Raw genomic sequence first — 19,447 nt, forward strand, 5'->3', positions numbered from 1 at the left:
ATAAATCAGCAAACTCCATCTGCTGATGAAGATCATATTAAAATCCTCGGAAAAAGTAAACTTGAGTTATTGTCCTTGTCTGAGTGTTTAACCTAAATATGTGTGATCGCTCCTTGATTTTTCATATTTCAAAAGGTGCCTTTGGTCCTATACCGTGTTATTTGTAGCTCTGAAAACACAGTTGATCACAAGCAAACCAAAACACTGAACATTTAAATACTGTCACTGCTGCTACACGAGCCTCTGTGGCCTGGTTTTCATTTCTCATTTGTTCTCTTGAACAGTATGAAAGTATCTTGTTTCTATGGAAATGCGACACTCTAAATATCCCCTGAATGCGGACTATGAGCTGCAGTGGAGCACAGTGCGTGTTGTCAGCAGTGCTCTTGTAAAGAGCCACAGCCCATTAGCCTGACCATGTAGCAGCAGACAGGAGAAGCCAAAGCTTTTAACCATCTCATTCATCATCATAGACCTGCGGTGTGTTTCTGCTCATGGAGTGTAAAATGTTCACTTTATGTCAAATGAAGGGTCATGGATTGTTTTTAATTCTGCATTAGCGAATACATTTTCTTTGTGAATTACTAACAGTTTTCTAATAATTGTGTATTTGTTGTTAGTGGAACATAATCATGAGACAACTGTGAGATACTCTATCTATACTAACATTGTGCTGTACTTCTGTAAATATACAATAATGCCATACAGTGAGCGTATAGACAGTCGACTAATGGATAGTCCAGATGCTTTTTCGTGTTTATATCATCCATATATAAACTCTATATCCAGTCCATACAAGTGAGAACTATCCACCATAAAATATTCAACTAGGAAGATTCTTCATTCCCTGTCAAATGTACTTTACTATAAAGTACATTTTATAATGTTTTTATCATATAAAGTCTCTCTCTGAGTGGAAGGAGTGCAGAGCTGGAGGAGCGTGGTGTTGAGAGCGATAATAGCAATTTTTCGATAATTTTCTTCACTGGGTAATGGTGTTTATGGTAGTGTAGTGTGGTGTGTAGGGTTCATCGGGTTTTTTGTACGTTTGGCTGGGTGTATAGTCCTTGTTTGTGCTTGGGTGCAGTCGATCAGCGCGCTGGTCGGCGGCGTGCTGAGCGCTAGCATGGACCTGCACAGGCTGACCAGGAAACACGGCGTGAAGATCGCGCCATGTTTCGCTTGTTCGGTGGAGGACTGCGGTGGGCCACAGCAGAGTGAAGTCCGCTGCAAGGATGAATAATGCTGTCTGTCAGTAACACACTGAGTCCACTGGTATAATGTCCAAAAAGGCCAATGTTATTGCAGAGCTGAAACGTGCCATAGTTACACATTGCATGTGATGAATGGACCAGCTTGAGTCAGGACCAGTACCTCACGGTTACATGAACCAAGGCAGTGTAAAACAGAAAGTGCTTCAAACCAAAGCTGTTTAACGGGCACAAAAAGGAGATTAGTAACAAATGGGCAAAGTTGTTGGCAAGATTGCAGCAGTGACTGTCGACTGCTGCCAATTAGGGTTGGGTACCGAAAAACTGTGCCGGTATGGAACCAGTTCCTATATGTCCGGTATCTACCGGACCGAAACGTAACGCAGATTTCGGTGCCTGCGCCGATTGAAATACTTTTTTTTACACTACTCTGATGACTCCGTCCTGGCAGCAGGACTCGGTCCTCCGCTCCTCACTCATAGTATTATTACAATGGGTCACTTAGCGCTGCCGCTCATAAGCACAACAACACAGGCACGCGAAAGCTCCTTCTTTGAGGTGTACTGGCGGTTGGCAAACGAAGAATTGGCGCATTACTGCCACCAACTGGTAAAATAAAATAAGTCATGAGACTTGTCGTATTTTGCCAGAGAAGGAAAATATGCTCATATTTCTGCAAATGAATTGCTGAAGTTTGAAGCTGCAGTGTGTGTACAGAGCGTGTGTGTGTTTTGTATTTATTTATATATATTTAAGTATACTGTAAACTGTTAACAGTTAACATATTGTTCATAGTTAAAAAGTTTGCAGCTGTAGTTTGAAGCCACGTGTTTTGTATTTATTTATATTCATAGTATACTTTAAACAGTTAATATATTGTACAATTTGAAGAAAAAAGTATTGGTTCAGGCACCGTTTAGGCATCGGTATCGTTTTAAAAGTATCGTTTTAGCACCGGTATCGGGAAAAACCCAAACGATACCCAACCCTACTGCCAATATGGACTTTGCACAAAAAAAAACTCATGTCCTGAGAATGGAATGCTTTGCCCACACGCAGAAAGCGGTGCAAGAGATCTCTAAAATCAGTACAATTGACAGATTTGGAAGAATCAGGGCAGTGGCTGTCTGGATAAAGAGGTCATCTATGACTTAAGCCATGTCCACACTACTACGTTTCCATTTCACTAGGCCGGAGTTTTCGAGCACAGAAAGCGGATTTTGGAAACAATGTTTGGAAACAACGTAGACACCAGCATTCGCTACTTGATTGGGTCTTTGCAGTTAATGATTCATCACGCCCCCTATCACGTCACCCTTTTTCGGAAGAAAACGAACAACATCAGCCTTGATTATCGATCGACTACCAGTGGTTAATTTAATATGGATAACTGATATACTGTCTATACTAGCAGCTGTTGTGCAGTTCAATTCAGCATTTTATAATTCTACTACTGCTGAAATTCGGAGGAAGCAGCTGTTATTGGAGCAATTAGCGAGCGTGATGTTATCAGCCTTACGGAGTGAACGTTTGAAGTCACGGTTTGTTCCTCCATTTTATGTCCAGCAGCTTCCTATTAATGCTTATTTTGTTCTGCACAACTACTGTGAAGTCCACACAGAAACTGTAAACTAACGAAAGCATGAATGTTTTCTAGTACGATAGAGACTTTAGCCACCAGCAGAGCTACGAGTGAGAACAGACAACAAAACCGAGGAAATGAGTGAGACAAGTGTTAACCAAATTGATTGACCCATAATCTAGTAAAGTTGGATTTGTACGTGTTCATTTGAAAGTCAATTTGATTTGTGAGAGAGATGGAGCAAGGACTGCACCCTTGTAACTATGTCTGAAAAATACAACTTCTAAAACTTTCCATGAATTTTGTCTGTTTAAGTTTTTAGAGGAAGATCTTGAGTATCAAGCGAGACCTTTCATTATGAAAGACTACTGTATTACTCTGTCGTAGTTGTTTTAACTGAGCAACCAATCTACTTCCCGTTTACACCGGCACCCACCCTCATGCCCAGTGTGCGTAAAGAGTCAGGCTTGCTAATATGGACGGAAATCATTTCACAACCGATGCTGAAACGCCTGTGTGGACGGAGTTTGTTTGTGGTTTTAAACCACAAACGTATTAGTGTGGATGTAGCCTAAAGCAGTCGAAAGAGAAAAATAGCAGCGTCTGGGTAAGAAGCCAGTTCAACCTATGGAATCCATCTTGTCAGTCTTCAAGTAATATACAACAGTGGTCCTGTGAGGAGCTACTGGCAGCTAGGGGCATGTCATATAATATATCACTGTCAAGATCCATTGTTCTGTATTTTACACAAGGTACTTTAATTTGGCTGATAATACTTTTGTGAGATTTTTGAATGCAGGACTATTTCTTGTAGTGTATTTTCACATTGTAGCATGCTACTCTTCCTTCTCTGCTATTCCGATCAGCAGTTAATCATCTTGGTGCGACATACAGCTTGATGCAAAGCTTATCATGTTGAAGGGTGTAAGAAACAGCTGCCATCGCTGTCTAATAAACAGTGACACTGACAGTCTGCTGCTGACTTCAACCTCCAAATCCATTTACAGCTTGAATACTAAAGGTCAGATGAACAGAGTTCCTGAAAAGGAAAATCAAAGAGAGTGTTAAAGTATTGGGAAGGGGTAAAAGAACCAAGAGTGAGACAGGAGAGCACAAAATGAATAACACACGAGAGCGATTGAAGAAGAAAAAATGAAGCCCCACTGAGAAAGCAGAAAGGTTCAGAAATAATTGAGAGATGGGAGGTATTGGTCAAAGAAAAGCAGAGTGGGGTGAATATAGAGTGCATAGAGGGAGAAAGAGCCATTGAGGGAGATGAAAGACTCTTGTGTGGAGAGAGCCAGACAGTGAGAGAGATACTGATCAATATACATAGAGAGACAGAAACTAAAAAGCAAGAAGTAAAGACAGTGCAAAGAGCCCAGCTGGTCTGCATGCTCTGTTAGCTGTCTTAAATAAAAACACAAACATGAGCACATGCCCAAAACGGGAAGAGAAATGTTCTACAACATCTCTCCCAATGCAACGCGTTCTCACTCCCAACTCATCAAATAACAACACCTGGTCAGTGCCCTCGACGGCCTCCTTCAGCATCTGTATGAGACGCAGCGGGCTTTCAACTAACTCTAATGTAAACCCCTCCATGTCGTTACTACACGCTCACAGCAACTGACGTAGTATAAAGAGCTATGAAGTCCTCTCAGAGCCAGATGGAAGGGGTGGAGGTTAGGTCAAACAAACAAAGACCTTCACCAGGACACTGCTGTGTGAAGTTTTTGCCAAAAATAAAAGTAGTTTTTTTTTTGTTTCTTTTTACCTCAAGTACTTTTGTTTCCTGAACCCAACCAAGTAGTGTTGTTGTGTAAGTAAACCGACGTTGGAAGTTTATTTTGAAAAGACACTGTCCATGTAACAAGCAGAAACAATTAGTACCAATTTGAAGTAAACCAGAATTTTTTTATTTCAATGGGAGAGTAGGTTATGAATGTGTTTTGTGTTCGGTGGGATAATGCGTCGACATTTATAGAGAATATTATTCGTAGTGACCTTAGTGACCTATCAATGTGACGATACTAACTACTAAGATGACAAAAATAACGCTTACTTTTAGTTTCACACAGGCCACAAACAGCAGTCTCCTGGTCTAAAGTCTTGTATTTGTTTGACCCATCCACCACCATTCCTGCCCGCCCAAAACCAGACTCTCACACACTCTACACTGCATCACCAGCTCTCACCGGCCACTAATGCCGGGGAAGGGTTTACATTGGAGTTAGTTGAAAGCCTGGTGCGTCCCATACAGTCAGTGTCAGTGTATGTGTGTAAGGCTCCTGGCTCACCAACATCAGACATCTCTGGAACAGTTGCTGAGAATGGTCCATCAGGGAAAGTTGGAGCATTATCATTGACATCCTGGACCTTGATGATAAACTCTGACTCCGCCTCCAGGGACCGGTTTGTCCGCCAGTCGATGGCCTTTGCATGTAGGACATACTGGGACTTCCTCTCACGGTCCAGGCTCTCTGCTGCGTGGATGTCCCCCGTTGTCTCGTCAATGAGGAAGATAGACCCGGCCCCCTCACCAGACAGGATGTAGCTCACAGAACCATCACCCTTGTCAGAGTTGGAGTGGAGCTGGAGATGTTAGAAGGAGAAAATGAGGGAGGAAGGGAGCAGTAAAGTGTCTGACAAGTATGTGATACAAAGTAATAGCCAAGTGTCAGGACGAGTGGTCAGTTAACGGTGAGGAGCATGCAATGAGAGGCACAGCTATCAAATGAGGGAAGGAGAAGTTAAAGTTGCTGTCACAAAGGAGAGTGTAACAGACCATCTTCCACACATGCAGTCTCTCCTGAGCTAGATGTGTCACAGAGTAAATTAAAGATAAAGTGAGAGAGAGAGAGAGAGATGGGTAAGAAGCAGGAGAAAGAGGAAATAGTATTCTAGTATCGTTGTCAGGCACAAGTCAGTGTGTGGCTAGCTGTGTGTATGAAATGAAATTCTACCATAAGTGTAATATAATAAAATAATAGCATAAGTGTTCAACTGTTCCGTGGCAGTAATGCTGGGTTCAGACTGCACGCTGTCATGGCCTGACCCCTCAGAGGTAAGGGGTCTGCAACAAAAATGGATTATTGATTGTTGTATCTTGTGTAGTATATCATAGTGGATGACAAATGACGCAGCATCTGAGTGACCTCCAACGTCTCGAAAAAAACACTTTCAGAGTTTTTTGTCACACTGAGTATGACAAATACAGACAATGTATAGATTCAAAGTAATCCCTCTCAATAATCACTTAAGACCCACGAAACGTGTGTGGTAGTTTCCCACAGAGACCCTGCCATCTGCCTGTATTTTTTTATTTGGATAAAAATGTAGAGACCAGGTGCCAGATCCTGATGAAGCTACAAAAATGTCAGACAGTGCGTTAAAACTGCAAATATATGTGGAAACACCAAGCAGACGAAGCTCATTCCAAAACCAGAGTGAATCTGGGGTGGGCTTTCACCCACTGGTAACAATTAGCGTGGTCAGGGGGCGTGGCTTCTAGTGCCGTTAAGCCGGGGAGGAGGGACCAACTTTGAATAGATAGAGTGAACTACATTGTCACTGAGAGGACTTGTCTTTGGCACAGTGCTACAGTTTGTGCTTTTCATTAAAACTTCTTAAAACACAAGAGACATTTGTCATTGACAACATGGCAGGTCACAAACTACAACCAGAACATCCTACTCATTCTGCCTTTACAATGGTATGAAATTGACTTTAAGACGCTGTATCTGTGTGTTCTCAAATCAGTATCACAGTGATATCTAGCTAAAGTTAGCACATTTGCTTTCATAGTCTGCTTTGTGAATTTCAGTGTGGTGGCTAGCTATATCAAGGTTTCACTAGAAGCAAAACGCTTTTGATGGATTGGTTGTTTTATTCTTTCTCTTTTTGTCACCAGACACAAGACAGCCAGTATCATGCACCCCGCTTCAGACAACTTTGTTTCTTTCCAGAAGTCGGTCCCTGGCCCTTCCTCCCCAATGACATCACGGGGATCAAGAAAGACAGCAAGCCAGTCTTTCATGTCCCTTAACTAAGTCGCAGCAAGAATCTAGGACCCTAGAACTGTCTGTTCAGATACAGTGAACATCTTAACGGACACAAATATTGTGTCGTCTGAACTCGGCATAATGTAGTTCATGTCCAGGGACAGATGTCCTATGTTGTAAAGCCCTCTGAGGCAAATTTGTGATATGTGACATTGGGCTGTATAAATAAAATTGAATTGAATTAGACAAGGTCCGAAATCGAAAAAAATGCTTGGGAACACATGAAGAAGTCTAAAATATTGGGATGCTTTTTTATTAAGGTTCAGGAGTTTAAGTTGTATTGGGCTATTATAATTAAATGAATCATCATCGAGGACTTTTGTTTCTAAATGCTTTAAAATGGTCAGTTTAGCTGTAAAGTCAAACCTGTAAAATAATGCTGCATACCTAAGTTATGCATTGTAGCAAAGAAGAGATTTACATTTTTTACTCCATGAAATATATATATTATATTTATACGGTTATTGTTGCATATAATATAATATATAACCTAACTTGTTTGTTCTTTTCCACTCCGATCCCTAAATTTGGGGATTTAAATCAGGTCTCTCAGCCATGTCTCCCAACCACCACACTTTCAGCTCAATCTAAAATCACTCAGCATTCAATACAGAAAAGACCTGAAAGACAAAAACACTGTTTTACCACATGGACCTTATTTAATTGTTGTATTTTATCTTATTCAGGCCATGTGGAACATGGTGAATCTGCTAACAATAGACCTGCCTCCTCACGCCATGAATTCCAAAACAGTGGCGGAGACAACAAAATGTCAAAGGAGGCAAATCTTGACACAGTCGGCTCCATAAAATGAAACAAAAACAGACAACACGACACAATGAGCTGCAGAGAGAGACAGAACATAAATACACTGTCAGTAGGCGCTCGAACAAAGCTGCAGTGCAAAGACAAAAGCAATCCATCTCCCTGGCACAAAAGAAAACATTTAACAACAAAAAGAAGAGACAGGAGGAGACAAAGAAAAGAGGGGAGGACGATAAAAATACAACAGCATGGCCGTGTGTTACTAAGCAGCAGCTGTGGATGAAGGAGCAGCAACTGACATTTTGAGGCTAAAGTATTTCCCCATGTGAGTGTTTCTCCAGATAGAAGAACAAAGGATGTGACGGTGAAATAGGAATCAAAAAGCATGTGGGCGGCGAGGAAGCGACGGTTATCAATTTAAACTGGTTAATTCCCTGTTGGGATTGAAAGGACATGCTACACTAAGCTCCATCACTAACTGTGAGAGCAGAGACACGATGAGGTGGTTTCACTCTGATTCGATAATACTGTATCCTCTTTATATAACGTCGGTGCATCATTCTGTCAACAGAAATGAGCAAGTGTGAAGAGGCTTTCTTGTGTGGTGTTCCAAGTTGTGTGGGTCTTCTCCTGTCTTTGTCCTTGAGTAGTGCGGTTCTCAGAACTGGACTTGGTCCCCAGGCACCGTTCGGTGGCTGCACACTGACCCTTAATCAGTTGTGCTCGGTCGAAGTTAGAGGAAGAACTAGGAAAATGGATAGAGAGCAGTGCAGTGGGGTGTATAGTTGCTGTGATGGAATTGCTTTAATCAAACTATTTAAGTATTTAGGCTGCCTATGTATGTTTTTCAGTTTGAATAATGAAAACTGCTGTGAGTGACAATTGCAAGTGACTAAGCAAGATGCAAGATGGCGCCATGCCAGCGGCAGCCTGTTGCAGCAGCTCCCCTCTGTGTGTTTTAATTTTAGTCTCTTTCCCCTCTACTTCTTATTTTTTTATTTCCTTAACGTTTGGTTTCTACGGTCAGACAACGGACTGTAACATTTTTGTCAACTTTTCTCGTGGCTTCCGCTGCTTTTCTTCCTGTTTGTAACGTAGAGCCACACACGATGACTGGGGCCATTGTTTACTCCCGCGATCAGCTGATTGCGCTGAGGAGACCGCAGCTGCTGCCCAGGGCCAGGCTTGAGATCCCGGCGGAGCTACGGAGAAGAGAGCGAGGCTGCAGGTCGGGTGCTAAGCGGAGGGCGAAGAGGAGGAAATATAAACCTTCGGTACCAGCGATCATAACGGGGAACGTGAGGTCGTTGGCGAATAAGACGGACGAACTCGGCGCGCTGGTTAAGACCGAGAGGGACTTCCGTGAGTGCAGCATCTTGTGTTTCACGGAGACATGGCTGCACGCGGATTTTCCAGATCACAGTGCGTCGCTTCCCGGCTTCAGGACTGTTCGGGCGGACAGAGACGTTACACAGAGCGGTAAGAAGAGAGGTGGCTGGATTGCCGTGTATGTGAATGAGAGGTGTTGCAATCCGACCACGTGTGTGTGAAGGAACGCTTCTGTAGCCCGGACATTGAACTGTTAGCCGTGGGGATGAGTCCTTATTATCTGCCGAGGGAGTTCACGTCCGCCATTGTTGTGGCTGTGTACGTCCCGCCATCAGCTGACGCAGAGAAAGCAGTGGACACAATCCACTCAACTGTATCTGGACTGCTGAGTCAACATGCTGGTGCGTTTTTTGGCAATCACTGGAGACTTTAACCACACCACTCTGGATAAAGCCCTGCCGACCTTACACCAGTATGTTGACTGCCCCACAAGGAACAATAAAACTCTGGACTTACTGTATGCAAATGCAAATGATTCATACAGTGCTACTGCCCTTCCCCCCCTTGGCAGGTCTGATCACAATCTGATCCTGTTGACACCCAGGTATGTTCCTCTGGTGCAGAGGCTGCCTGTGACCACCTCCTCACAGTCCTGGTGGTCACAGGCAGCCTCTGCACCAGAGGAACATACCTGGGTGTCAACAGGATCAGATTGTGATCAGACCTGCCAAGGAGGCTAATGACGCCCTGCAGGACTGCTTTGAGTCTACTTCAGTTTCATGAGTGAAACAAGAGCGCATAAGAAAGGAGGTGGAGTTGCTATTTTATTTAATGATTCTCTTCAATGCAAGCAGATGTCCTTTGGTCATTTTAGTTATTTTGAATATGTGGCTCTGAATTCAACTCAAGCTTTATTCCTAAACATTTACAGACCGCCTAAATACTGTGCAACCTTCTTTGATGAGTTTACTGAACTGCTGTCTGTAATCTGTATTGATTTTGACTGTGTTGTTATTGTTGGTGATTTTAATATCCATGTTGATAATCCCCAGGACAGAGAGTCTATAGAACTATGTGGTGTCCTTGATAACTATGATCTGACTCAGCATGTGACAGGACCCACCCACAACAGGGGGTACACTCTGGACCTAATCATCACCAAAGGTGTAAACATTTCCAAGGTCGCTGTGACTGATGTTGCACTCTGATCATTTCTGTGTTTTCTTTGAGAGTGCAATCTCCTTGCACACAAATGTCCAAACCAAGGTTGTGACAAAGCGTTACATCTCTGAAAACACCAGTGAACTATTTATTCAGAAGTTCTCCTCCACACCAGCCCTCTCTTGCCTCTCAGTCAATGAGCTTGTAGATGGCTTCAATTTTAAAGTTAAAAATATTATTGATGCCATTGCACCCACTAAAGTGAAGGTTGTCTCGGGTAAGCAAAGATCTCCTTGGAGAAATGCTACGCTGGTCAAAATGGAGAAACGAGAGTGTCGGAAAGCTGAGCGCAGGTGGCGAAAAACTAATCTCCAGGTTCACTGTGACATCTATAAAGAGAGACTTCGCAATTATAATTTGGAACTTAGAAATGCAAGGCAGTCATTCTTCTCTGACATCATAACCAAAAACAAGAACAATACACGTGCCTTATTTGCTACCGTCGACAGGCTAACAAACCCTCTAGTGTCGGTAGCTGCTGAGCTCCAATCCACCTGGGCATGCAATCAATTTGCCTCCTTTTTTACTGACAAAATTCAGAAAATTAGACAAGCAGTCAGTGCCTCCACATCAACCACAGGATATGTGTTGTCCCGATCTCTGAATAACATCCATTCAAATATCATGACACAATTTCATTCAATCGACCGTAGAAGCCTAGAAGACATTATACAACATCTGAAGTCATCCTCCTGCTGCTTGGATATTCTACCAACACACTTTTTCAAAAATATTTCAAACTGCATGACCACTGATCTTTTACAAATTGTAAACACATCCCTTCTCTCAGGTGTGTTCCCACAAGCCCTAAAAACTGCAGTTATTAAACCGCTCCTAAAGAAGGTTAGTTTAGACTCTGCAACGATGAAAAATGATAGGCCAATGTCAAACCTCCCATTTTTAAGTAAAATAATTGAAAAAGCGGTTTTCCAACAGCTGACCAACTTCTTGGCCGTAAATAACTGCTTTGATGTTTTCCAGTCAGGCTTTCGACAGCACCACAGTACTGAAACTGCTTGTAGTGGCAGCTTATTTTACCGTCCTTCTTGGCCACTTCTTGCAGGATGGAAAGGGTTGTGACTCGCGTAGACTACCATATCCAATTTACGTGCTCTTGCAGGCTATACTTTTCTTGCTAGCTGTCCAAAGATGAGGCTCGTAGCTCGTAGTTAAAAGTAGCATTATTCCATGTAAAAAGTAAACAAAACTATTTCCTTCGGTAATAATTGGAATACTAAAACACTGGCTGTAACTAAAAAGTCTATAATCTGCGTTCTATAATCTGTAATCTAGAATCTGCGGTCAGAAAAATTGTTGCTCCACATCCTGCTCCATTAAAGCCTAACTTACACTGAACTCACTTAAAGGAGTCAACCAATAAATATCCAACAGCAGGACAGAATAGAGGAGCCTTTTAACTTCAAAGGGCAAAACACACATTTGAAGCACATTTTACAACATGACCAATTATCTTAACTCTGTTATATGGTTGACATTCTAAAGAGCATAACACACATACTTTTGCAATAAACATAAAATACAAAAACTGTTAAGAATACAAAATGGCTCTTACACTGCTCTTGTTAAGGTTTTCAACGACATCCACTCAAACATAGACAATGGCAGAAGTTCAGTCTTAGTGTTACTGGATCTCAGTGCTGCATTCGACACAGTCGACCATGCCATACTCCTAGAAACACTAAAAATCTGGGTGGGACTCTCTGGCACAGCACTTACCTGGTTTGGATCCTACTTGAAGGACCGAGAATACTTTGTGTCTGTAGCTGATTACACATCAGAGCTGACTAAAATGACATGTGGTGTTCCCCAAGGTTCAACACTGGGGCCTCTTCTGTTCAACATCTACATGCTTCCACTAGCTCAGATTATGGAAAACAACAAAGTGTGTTATCATAATTATGCAGACGACACACAAATCTACATAACTATGTCACCAGGGGGCAATAATCCCATACAAGGGCTGGGTAACTGCATTGAACAAATGAACAACTGGATGTGCCAGAATTTTCTTCAATTAAACAAAGATAAAACAGAAGTAATTGTTTTTGGTACCAAGGACGAACAATTGAAAATCACCGCTCAGCTTCAATCACTGATGTTAAAACCCACAAACCAAGCCAGAAATCTAGGTGTAGTTATGGATTCAGACCTCAACCTGACAATTACAAAATCAGCCTCCTATCACCTGAAGAATATTTCAAGGATTAGAGGATTTATGTCTCAACAGGATTTGGAAAAACTTGTCCACGGATTTATCTTCAGCAGACTGGACTACTGTAACGGTGTGTTTACAGGTCTCTGTAAAAAGTCCGTCAGAAAGCTGCAGCTGATTCAGAACGCTGCAGCTCGAGTCCTCACTAAGACCAGGAGGGTGGATCACATCACCCCAGTTCTGATGTCTTTGCACTGGCTTCCTGTCCAACAAAGAATTGACTTTAAAATCCTGCTGTTGGTTTACAAAGCACTGAATGGTTTAGGGCCAAAATACATCTCTGATCTGCTGCTACCTTATGAACCATCCCGACCCCTTAAGTCGTCTGGGAGCGGTCTACTTTCTGTTCCCAGAGTCAGAACTAAACATGGAGAAGCAGCGTTCAGTTTTTCTGCTCCACATATCTGGAACAAAGTCCCAGAAAGCTGCAGGTCTGCTGAGACCCTCAGCTCATTTAAATCAAGATTGAAGACTTTTCCGTTTGCTGCTGCCTTTAATTGAACCACATTCAATTCATATATTCATCAATTTCCTGCATTTCTGCATTTTACTACTGTATTTTATTTCTTACACAGTTTTTTTTTTTTAATGTTTTAATGCAATGTTCTTAATTGTTTTTAAATCTCCTTTTCTTTTGATGTTTTGATGCTTTTAATGGTTTTATGTGAAGCACTTTGAATTACCTTGTTGTTGAAATGTGCTATACAAATAAACTTGCCTTGCCTTACAGATTGGGATGTGCTGTGTTGACCACATGGGGAGGACCTCAACAGCATGACGGACTGTATCACGGAATATATTAAATTCTGTGAACAGACCACCATTCCATCCAGGACTGTACGCTGCTTCCCCAACAACAAGCCAGTGACCTGAAAGCTGTTCTTAATAAGAAGAAAGCAGCTTTCAGGTCTGGGGACAGGGACGAGCTCAGGAGAGTCCAGCGCAACCTGAAGTTGATGATCAGGGAGTGCAAGGACTCCTACAGGAGGAAGCTGGAGGCCAAACTCCAGCAGAACAACGTGAAGGAGGTGTGGACTGGAATGAAGCAGATAACCGGTTTCAAGGTTGGAGGCAGACAACCAGGGGGCTCCCTGGAGAGGGCCAACGAGCTAAACTGTTACTTCAATAGGTTTAGCTCACAGCCCTCATCTGTCTCCTCCACACACCACACCTCCCAAACACCTCCCCCTCTGTCCCCCCTGGTGAGCTGCATGTACTCAGAGCCCTCCACTTCTAAGGGCTCTGCCACCACCGAGACTATGACCCCCCTCCCCCCCCTCTCTGTGACGACTAGCCAGGTGAGAAGACAGTTTGGAGCGACTCCACCAAGGCAAGGCTGTGGGACCTGATGGCATCAGCCCCAGGGCCCTGAAGACCTGCGCCATCCAGCTGTCTGTTGTCCTGCAACACCTCTTCAACCTGAGCCTGAAGCAGGAGGAAGTCCCGGTGCTGTGGAAGACGTCGTGCCTGGTTCCTGTACCGAAGAAGACGACACCATCTGGCCTCAACGACTACCGACCAGTTGCCCTCACATCTCGTGATGAAGGTGCTGGAGAGGCTGGTCTTGGCCCACCTCCGGCCGCAGGTGAAATCCTCACTGGACCCTCTGCAGTTTGCATACCAGCCTCATGTGGGGGTGGACGACACCATCATCTACCTGCTGCAACGAGCTCAGTCGCACCTGGATGGATCCGGTGGCTCTGTGAGAATCACTTTCTTTGATTTCTCCAGTGCATTCAACACCATCCAACCAGTGCTGCTGAGTGAGACTGGGCCGTGTGCTGTCTGATACGGTGGTCAGTGATACTGGAGCCCCACAGGGCCCCACAGGGCTCTATATTCTGATATTTAATTTGTCATACTCTGTTATTCTATTGTATAAATTGTGCATTCTTTAATACTTTGGTTACTCGTTTCTTTGCGTCTTGCTGCTGTAACATACAAATTTCCCCCTGGGGATGAATGAAGTACCTATCTGTCTATCGAATAATTGTGTTGTGATTTTTGAGACCCAACAATATTTTGGTATTGAGGCTTTCATAAGTGTCATTCAAGCACCCTCCCTGTATTTCACAAACTGATTTAGCCTTTTATTTGCAAGCTCTTGAAACAATGAGCGAAGAATTCCCACTTGAAGTAACCTTCCATCTTTAGTTCATCAACAAATACCTGCAGAACTAATGACATTCTCATCAGCCACAACTGTGCAGTGCTAGTTATGAAACATTAGCATGCTAAACATTAGCATATTAGCGATGTCATGGTGAGCATGTTAACGTGCTGATGTTAGCATTTCACTCGAAGCATTGCTGTGCCGAAGTAGAGGCTCACAGAGCTGCTAGCATGGCGGCAGACTCTTGTTTACACATTGTAACAGTGCGGCTTTGAGCCATTTAGCTGTGGCTTCCACTGCATTTACATTCAGCACAGGAAACTATGTGTGTGTGTGTGTGTGTGTGCGCGCCTAAAGCTCTGTTTGGGATTGAGAAAGAGGAGTAAAGTACATGTTTCTGTGACGATTACCGACTGTCGGTTCCACTCGAGTTGACAAAATAACACGGGTAACTTCATATTCAATTTTACATGGCCTCTGAAACATAAAGGAAACGGTACTGTTGCCTGTAGTACGAGACGTTTGAATTGCATTTCGTCACAGCATCCCCACCAACTGCTGCTGTTGTACCTGAACTGGATTTGCTACTGTGTTACAAGTGAATGATGAAGGGGCTGCAGATGCTAATGATAGAAAAGCTCAGTAGGATTATCAGTTTATTGTGGCCGGTCAGGTTGTTGCTTCCTAACTCTATGAATGTATAAGCCACCGAATTCATTTTCTGTTTTCTTTTGCAGCTGGAACTCTTTACAAAGTTTCAGATGTGCTGTTTGATATTGTATACTATATACTTCATATATATCAATAAATATATTAATATATCCATCAGACCGTTTGATGAACGTGATGCCATATCAAAATCTCACTTACTGTTAAGGCATCCAAAGTATATCTGAATGCAATAATATTTCCTAATTTCAACTATTGCATTTCATGCTGGGCACATTTCCATATTTTTATCCTGGAGCGTCACAACATTACATTTTAAGGAACTAATCCTGTTTACAATAATTTGACACAGACAGTGTCAGTGTGCTTTATGAGAGACATTGATGTCTGTATTTTGTCCCGTGTCTATCACTGTTAAATTAGGTAGGAGACAGTTGGGAAGCGAGGGAGTCTAGATAGATCTACAATTCTAAAATCGTGTACAATATATCTCCTCTTTGTATGAAATCCATTTTCATTTAAAAATATCTTTTGACAAGGTCCCTGACAAATAATTGTAATAAACTAAACTAAACCTTAGAAATATGCCGAGAGAAGCAAAGGCATGTTTTTTGGTGCCCAAGCTAGAATATGTGAATATTGGTGTGTAGATTTCAAGTGCCGCTCCAAAGACCTTAAAGGATGTTATGTTATAATTGTCAATTATGCAACAAGAGCAAGAGGAAGAAAGTGCTTTGCTGAAGAAGTGTCTGTTATGATTGTTTGTTCACAGTCCAAAAGTCTAAATGTATTGAGATATATTCATTGTAATCATTTACAAAATTCGCAACATGTTTTTATCCAATAAAATATTCTGCTTCGATCTATATTTGTTGGCATTTAACGTTTCAAAAACAAGTGTTTCACTACAGTCAAAGAACTGTCCGTTGGCTGCACATGAAGGGAGGCAACGCACATATATTAATGCATGAATATAACTACAAGAACACAAAATTACATTTACCCCATTTCCATAGGGGGATGTCACAATCAAATATGATACGATGATCTATATGATGACAGACATTCAAAGCTTCATTCGAAAACCTCAATCAAAGCTCTGAATGTAAAAAAAGACATTTGGTACAACCCTCGTCAAATGAGATTTCCTCATTCCACTGCCGGCAGAGAAAAGTCATGTTATTGATGCTTAACTTGTCAAATGTAACAAATAATGCAGTAAACAGAACAACAAGTTGATCTTTTTTCCTCGTGGAGGAAATCCCCAGTCGTTAAGTTATTGTTTTCTTTGTGTAAAAGAGATGCGTCCTGTCCAGTAAATAAAGCAGATAAAACACGCTGCTCAGATGATATTTCCTACTGTCATCTATTATTCATTTCCCTCCTGTATTGCTTTCATATTTATGCAGTCTTATTCCGTTGAATAACATATCTCGTAGAGCTTTCATTGACAGAATAGATGGTCGGTAAGTAGAGGCGTGTCTCCTTCAGCTGCCTCACTATTTCATGTATAAACAAAATCTGTTTTGATGTTTTACAAAAAACTTCAGCATGATATTTTCATGACCTAATCAACATGATATTATCATGACATGATAAAAACCATGAAGTAGCCAATGCTCTGTGTGGACAGCACATCCCTCCCACATATGAAATATGATAAAAAACTGTAGTTCTCTTTGAAGGGAGGGGTGAGCAGGTTATTCTATTTGTTGCAATATGAAACTTCACCACTAGATGGCACTAAATCCTACACACTGCTCCTTTAACCTGAGAAAACAGTATCATGTCCCCTGCTTTCATGTTGATATTTAGTTTGTATTTATTGGTACAAATTGTAATATATCTCATCATACAGTTAGCATTTTTGTCTTGTTTCTATTTTGTTAAAAGGTCATCAAACATGACTTTTAATCATATATCTTTGTGGCACATGAAGCAAAAACTAGCATTTTTGGGTCTGATTCCTAAAATGATGCATACTTATTTCAAGTACCAAAGCAAACTAAATAAGTGTGGTAAATATCATATATCATGTGGCATGAGAAACAATAGCAATTCATGGGGCGCAATGGGACCGGATCAATCGGTGAATGTGGGAAACAGAATCTGATTAAAAGAAAATAGACTGCCCTACATATGAGGTTTCCAAATGTTCGTAAAAATCATGTTTTATTGGCTCACGGAGATTATGAATGCAAGACTCCAGAAGTCCTTCCTTTCCCGCATGACCTGCAAATTGATGTTCATGCCACCAATGATGTGATTCAAGATAAGATAGTAGAAATGGCAGCTTACTGTCAGAAGCTATTTATGAGGTCTTATCATGGACATGTATCAGTGGAGCTCCTGTCTTTGTATCATATCCACATCCCAAAACATGCCGCTGCTGCATTTCTGAGAAAGAAGCGGTGACAGAGAGAAATAGGTTCCGTGTGTGAATATGTATTTCTGTGAGTATGAAGAGCTAAATGAAAATAATACATCAAAGAGATATGAGCCTTCACCAGCTTGTCAGACGGAGAGCGTCAGATTGATGGGGCCATGTTTGGCTACGGCGCCACGCTTACCAAGAAACCTGAGTACACACAGGGCTTGTGTACACAACACACACGCTCGCTTGGCAAGACATCAAGCACACACACACACACACACTGGCGGGCACAGACACACATACTCACTACTGCTCTCTTTAATTCTTGGCAGCAAGTGTATTCCCTGAACAGTGTGCGATTAGTTAGCTGATCTCTCCAACACACATGCAGCCTCACAGTCTCACACACATATGCAGAGTATGGGGACAGGGTGCAGGGCCAGAGACCTCTAATGGAGAATTATGGCATTAAGGCCGGTAAACTGGACCTTTCTATTTAGAGCCCTGATCAAGCTTGGTTGGTAAAACATCATAATAACCATCACTAATTCATAGTAAATTGATTGTTACTATAACTGTAAATATAAGTTATTTTATCTTTCAATTTGAACTCTTACTACTCCGACTAAGCCTCTGCTTAGGTTTCGTTTTCCAAAAGTCATGTGCTCGCCCACTGACCAATCACAGCACACGCTGCGCCTCACACTAGCGTTGCACCTGGAACTCACAACATCAAATTAGTCTTCACACGGGTGATTTATTATCCTTAGAGAACCCTTCCATGTCACTACGGGAAACTTCCAATATTATAGACAACTTCTCCACGATCTCACACAAACAATAAACCGGAACAAATCACCTACACTTATCAAGCTCTGCAAACCGAGATGTCTCCCTCCCACTTCACATTGGCAAAAGAAAATATGTAGGCATTAATATCATCTCCTAGGCTGTCAGAGCTCTTTAACCTCAATTACACCCTTTTACCAAGGCTGTGCAAGAGGTGGACTACAAATGACCGAGCTCCCACTTCGTCTCTGGCTGAAGTGCAGTTCAAATGAAAACCGTACCTCAGATTTCACTTCATTCATATGAGACCGTGTTGCTGTAACCTGTAAAGTGATGAGTTGTATATCTCTTCCAGTCCACACAGACACTATAGTAGCTTCCAGGAGCACTTAACCAGCTAGTAATTGACTAGCTATGTAAAAAGGCAACATACCGACACTCAATCCCATCTGCTAAACTCTAAATGGCTTATTGCTTTTCCAACCGTGAGGATTCTCCACTAAAGATCGCAACACCACAGCTATTTGAATCACAAAAAGGTTCTGAAACGTAGGGGGGGGGGGGGGGGGGATTTAGAGGTCTGCAACACGGCTGTGTAGTGAGTAATAATATTAATCCATGAATCAGACTTCCTATTACTCATCTGTTATTATTTTGTTTCTGCATGGCGTGTTAAAACATGTTAATGAGTGAGCCTTGGAGGGACTGGTAGCCATATTGTTTGAACTGATTCCAGCTATTCCATTCATAGGAGAGTGATATCAATCCTCTCATCAAACTCTGAATTAGTGCACTTCCCAGAATGTCAAACTACAGTGTTCGTTTTTCCCACTTCAAGTAATCTAACACTCATTATGTTGTCAGAAGTTCCACCCGAGCAGTTCCTCAGTGGTCTACTATTGTATAATGAACAGAGATGGAGCAGTGCATGTCAGATTTGTCACCTGGGATGTAGCTTAGCAGTTATTGCTTGATTAAAATGTAGACCTCAAGCATTTATTCATCTAACATAGCTGAACAGCACCCCAGTAAATGGGCTTCCAAGTACACGTCTACTAGAGTACTTGAATTCAAATGAAGCTTATCAATCATTTTGA

The 19,447-nt window shown here is 42.1% G+C and overlaps 1 protein-coding gene across 1 annotated transcript in view; it reads right to left on the minus strand.

Annotated features, from left to right (window-relative positions):
* Window positions 1–19,447, minus strand: part of LOC306789146 (cadherin-18-like) — a gene marked incomplete at both ends in the record, with an annotated part of 92,634 nt that overhangs the window by 52,751 nt on the left and 20,436 nt on the right. The window contains one exon of the mRNA XM_079284953.1: window positions 5,094–5,388. Coding sequence (XP_079141079.1) covers window positions 5,094–5,388 — 295 coding nt within the window. The remainder of the gene's footprint in view (window positions 1–5,093; window positions 5,389–19,447) is intronic.

The sequence above is a fragment of the Melanostigma gelatinosum genome (assembly GCF_949748355.1).
Source record: "Melanostigma gelatinosum genome assembly, chromosome: 15".
Taxonomy (NCBI): Eukaryota; Metazoa; Chordata; class Actinopteri; order Perciformes; family Zoarcidae; genus Melanostigma; species Melanostigma gelatinosum.